Source organism: Habropoda laboriosa, unplaced genomic scaffold, assembly GCF_001263275.1.
Source record: "Habropoda laboriosa isolate 0110345459 unplaced genomic scaffold, ASM126327v1 scaffold5, whole genome shotgun sequence".
Taxonomy (NCBI): Eukaryota; Metazoa; Arthropoda; class Insecta; order Hymenoptera; family Apidae; genus Habropoda; species Habropoda laboriosa.
Genome location: NW_017100161.1, coordinates 638,374 through 643,592, shown reverse-complemented (window position 1 = coordinate 643,592; position 5,219 = coordinate 638,374). Strand labels below are relative to the sequence as shown.

At 37.4% G+C, this 5,219-nt stretch overlaps 1 protein-coding gene across 1 annotated transcript in view; it reads right to left on the bottom strand.

Annotated features, from left to right (window-relative positions):
- LOC108578087 (glutamate receptor ionotropic, delta-2-like) overlaps positions 1-2,942 on the bottom strand; it is an 11,931-nt gene extending 8,989 nt beyond the window's left edge. Inside the window, exons 1-4 of the mRNA XM_017941345.1 lie at positions 2,809-2,942; positions 1,283-1,397; positions 613-767; positions 1-153 (exon numbers count right to left, since the gene is read on the bottom strand). The exon at positions 1-153 is cut by the window's left edge and continues 38 nt beyond it. Coding sequence (XP_017796834.1) covers positions 1-153; positions 613-767; positions 1,283-1,293 — 319 coding nt within the window. The 5' untranslated portion in view covers positions 1,294-1,397; positions 2,809-2,942. The remainder of the gene's footprint in view (positions 154-612; positions 768-1,282; positions 1,398-2,808) is intronic.
- Between the last annotated feature and the right edge of the window lie 2,277 nt (positions 2,943-5,219).

The window sequence follows — 5,219 nt, the reverse complement described above, 5'->3', positions numbered from 1 at the left end:
TAAGCCCGTCGAGGAGAACGATCGATCCAATTCGATGCTTCTGGATCGCAAGTGCATCAGGAATGTTCGGATTGACCGCAGACTGAATTGACACGCCGATTCCTTCGTTGGTGAGACACGCGATTAACGGTCTTGTGTACGTAAACACACAATCTACAACCAGAAAAAAGTATAAAGTGGTGTAATGAAAAATCAGGATGAACTAAAATTGAACTGGAACTCGATTACACCCGAGATACGTCTGCAAACACTTCCTTGCGTGAAATCGAAAAAATATCAGTTCACGTGAATCTCTTCGCCGAGGAACGTGTTAATTAATTGCATTTACAATTAGTCAATAACTATTATTTAATAACATGCGCCTTGATACTTAATCACTGCAATAATATGAAGGACGTATAACCCGTTTTGCAACATTTGTAAGTATTGATAAATTCAACAGCAGTAGAAAATCACGTCTGAGATATTCGACGGAGAACTTTGATCATGTTTCGATCTTAACACAAGGTGACATTTCCGCGAAACGAGATAAAATATGAGTAGAGATAAGCTTCTTTGTATGTGAAAATTTGAAAAAAAAAAAGAAAAAAAGAAACATTCGATTCTACTTACCTAAAGAAGTCAAATTCTCGAAAAGGACTATCTGGTCCCAAGCTCTCCACTTAGCAAACTCGAGGATTAATTGCAGAGTTAAGGGCGATGGTAAGATGCATGTGCTGGTTGCCATGTAAAACGTGGTCGTCATGAAAAATCCCATTTTCATTTTTCTACAAACAAGAAGAGGGACAATCTGTTGTTGAAGTGTTGCTAAGAACTTCGTTTACTTTCGTCGCGTTGCCTAACATTTTTCACAATGTAGAGTTCACGTGGAATTATTCGAAGCTGCTGGGAATCGACGTTACCGTTTCGATTGACGTTGACTGTTCTACTAACGCGTGGAAATAATTCACGGCTCCTCTACCTCGATACGAATATCGTATAGTTTCGTATCTCTTTTCTATATAAAAATTGACGAGGAGAAACGAAGAAAAAGGATCATTCGATCTTGATTCGATAGATTCACCTTAGAAATAAATTTGCACAAGGTGTTTCAAATTTAAAGGGACATTTCTTATTACTTAAAAGGTAAATAAATAAATTTGAAAAAGTTCAATTTCTCAAAGTTTACATTTTCTCAGAATTAATCTCATTTTTATTGTAAATTAAATTCTGCATTAATCGCTATTGTTTTCACGCACAAAATGGAACTCTGAGTCCTCGCAGATAAGAAATTTACACGTACCTTGCGAACATCTTATCGAGAGCATCGAAAATTCGCAGCTCATCGTCGATCGAATCTCATTGAAAGTGGCAGGAAAATCGAAAAAGTGGCTGATTCCACGGGACTCATTCGATGCCTGTACGAAACACGAAACGCCTTAGACAACGATCGAATATGGACTGAGTGGACTTTTTTCCATCCACCTTTTTAAGCAAATTAACCGTAGAAATGAAGTCGCGTATCGATGACAAACATCCCTCTGGGGACGTGAATGAGACAGAGAAAGGATAAACCGTATTCGATGTCGAACGTAGTTTAAATGTAAAGTATTCTTCATGGAATAGTTGTAAATATTGAACAGACCGAGTTGAATTGAATTATTGTTCAAAGACACGATAGCAGGATGACTCATTCAGCGAGGAATAGTTTTTCCTAATTTAATTAAGTATGCATCTCTTCAAATGCATATATTCGAATTGAAAGTTTCCAGCTACTTTCATTTGAACTCGCATATATTTAATACTGAAAGAAGTCGAAGGTCAGGTTCTGTATTTATATCGATATCAGACAAATTTTTTAATCACGTTTCGAGTGACAGAAGAAATTACTTTTGGAGAATTACCAATGGAACATTTTCACCTAATCTAACATTGAAAGGATTCCTAAGTGATAAATTTTACTCACGATTTAAATTTTCTTTCTTATTCTAATTTTTTCGGGGGAATTTTGAACGATAGATCAAAGGCTTCGAAATGATTCCTCGGAGAAAAGGATTGCGTTGGAGGAATCGGATCGTCCTATTTGGAAAAATCAGCGCAGTGGGTGTATTGACGTTCGTACACAAAACCCGTGAACGAGGACAATGATGTGTCGATAGTAGTATTTACTTCGCGTTGACAGCAAATCGATAGAATTGATGCAATCGATGCGACCGGTGGAAAGAATCGGTGCTCCTCGCGAAACTCCACGCATTGAGCTTCTTCGTGCAGCCGTAGAAAGTGAAAATTTTCTTTGTTCCTGCCGTTTCTTAAGGAAATTCCACGTGTAATTTGTACCGCTGAATCTTTTTAGCGGCAACGGGACGGCCTCGTTTCTTTGCGTTCAGATTATCGCTCTCCTGAGTGTCAGGTGGCGATAATTAAATGTTTTGCTATACCAACATTGTATTCCGTATTCGATTAAGTTTGAAAAGGATAAATTTGTAAAATTTTTGCATATAGAAATGCACACATCAAATGGCATTCTGAAAGGGTTAAGAGTTCTATTCATAATAGAATAAAATTAATTTTATTTGTCGCCGACATGAAAAACACCTCTTTAACTCTTTAACCTCTGAATATTGTCACGTATGTCCTTTCAAATATCCATACTCAATAAAAGAAAACTACGGAGAAAACTTAACCCTTTGACTTGTGATTTTTTTTTTACTCGCTATACGTGTAAATATTGTTTGAACAAATCGATTCTCAATTATTCGCGGGTACAAAGACAGAGATCTATGGTTTCGGTGAAACTTCTCGAAAACCTCCTTCCTCAACTGCTTTCACCTGTGTAGCTCTCATTTTTTGCCTAGCTGAGACTTTATTTATAAAAGTTGGTCCTCGAAGATGTTGAAAGTATCCTTGACCCCGATTCCTCGAAACCAAACTTGCAGGATTCGGTATTGAAAAAAAAAAACATACCAGCAATTAAATTTTACCCTTTAAAAAACACGTCGATTTGTCAAAGTGTCAATTTTGCACAAACGGACTCCATAAGCAGGTACATTAATGTAAAATGACAGGTTTCTAACATTCGTTAGTTTCACATCGGTTTGATCAGTATTCAACTCTTAGTCAAATGCAAAATTTTAACCCTGAACCCTGGGGTCTTTCGTGACCCCAGCAAAAGATACTAATTTTCGTTAAATCGCAAAATAATTGCAAAATATCAAGCTTCTCTAACTTCTTTTTTCTGAAAATCTTAATTTGATAACCCTAAATAAGATACCTTATTAAACCTGCAGAAAAACACACCGAATCTGAAAGATTTCAACGCGAACTTTGACAATCCAAAAGAACACTACCATACGCGGATCGAACTAAAATTAATTTTTCCACTTGTACCACTGTCAGTGGTCCAAACAACGATACGTACATTATAAAACAACCTCTCAATATCATTATGATCGTTCGTTACCGCCACTGTCGAGCAAAAATAAGAAAAGAACGATCCACGTATTCCCACAGCTTTTCCAGTTATCCAGCCCTTGGCGATCTTCGTGGACCGAGCGTGTACCGCGAAAATGACGATTCCCGATTAAACTGGCTACGTCAGAATGAGTCAGCATATCTTCACGATATCGTGTCACACATGGAATACGTGTACCATCTCACAGATTATGCCCCCTAAACAAGGATCAATATTTAATGCGGTCTCAAAGTGCAGTCAGCAACTCGCCAATCCGGCGAATGTTATATCATTCACGTGATACTGTCATCATCATTCGTTGCCTCGTATCTTTCTGGCGCGATGATGCCACACACGTAAGGTTGGACTTTGGAATTCAGATTACTTACTACGCTGCGTAAAAACTTGAAATGCCAATGACACACCACCGTCCAGGTTCGTGTAGTCCTCGCTGTTTAATCCAATTTACCAAGTAACCGCTCGGTCAAGTATAGATGATCTTTAACAGCCCTGTTGTTATTGCTTCCCTTTGATTAAGGAAGTACAAACTCCGGTGCGTGCCAGGATCTGCAGAAATTCAAATGTGCACGATATCACGTTTATGTTTCTAGGATTTTTAATAAATTTTTAATTAATAATTTTTCATACAAATTTTTTTTTTTAAAAAGGGTTAAACTATTCAGGGTGAAGTAAAATGAAAGGATGCGATAAATAGATTATTGGTGTTAAATGCCCTTTTAACATGCTCTATTTATCACATTTTTACTAAAAGATATGCTTGAGAATTGATGTAAGCAAATTTTGTAATTGAGGTGTAAAAAAATTTATTAGGAGGGGCTATAACGTCTACCTAACCGACTGAAGGTAACAAGAACTCTGAGTATTTGGTGAAAAAAAATTATTTAAATAACAAATCGTCGCGGAGCATGAATTAGGCACTTTCAATATGAAAATGATGTGCAAATTGATTGTTTATATTAATACATTTTACACGAAGCAAACGATCGATTATTGCTGAAAAGAAATATGTACATAAGGACGAATTGCTGTTGTTATGAATTTCTAAGTGCTATGTATAGACCAGAAGGTCATTGCAAAGGAACGAAAAAAAAGTGTCAGTAAAAAGAGGATTTACGAAATCATCTCAGTTCAATATTTAACACCACTTACGAAATCCTCTGAAAAGATAAAACAACGATATCCATTCTACTTGTAACACAAAAAACACTCTTCCGAGAACAAAAATGTTATTCAAACACGGTGATAATTCTATTTAAAAAAATGATCGCATTTTTACAATCGTCCGAAAGAATCATCTTGTATTTTCACATGAAAAGCAGTGCTACCAGTATGGAAAGACAATAAAGTTTTTTCTCTTACGATTGAAGAAACTTCCGCTCCTCTTTACCTACACATTCTGAACAGACAATGTACCGAACAATATCGAAAAAACCAAACCTTTTTGCAGCATGTTCCAAGCAAAAACATCTTCAGAACTAATTCCTCTGGCAAAACACGAGGCAAACAAAGGAATTCCCGCGAACGTCTTATTCTCGTTGACACAGAAGAACAGGTCAAACACAAAGAGAGGGCTGTAAGCAATCATATTGCGCCGCATCAGTGTTTCCTACGGTAAAAGATCACGTAGGCTTCTGCCCATGGAGTAACGTCGTAAGATCAACACGATGGGATGCCGTGTCGTGGCGCCACCATCGCTTCCGCTTCGTATCGAAGCGCGCTCGTTGTGTCGTGCTTGTGTTTGTCGGCAATCATATTTAGCTCTGGCCGC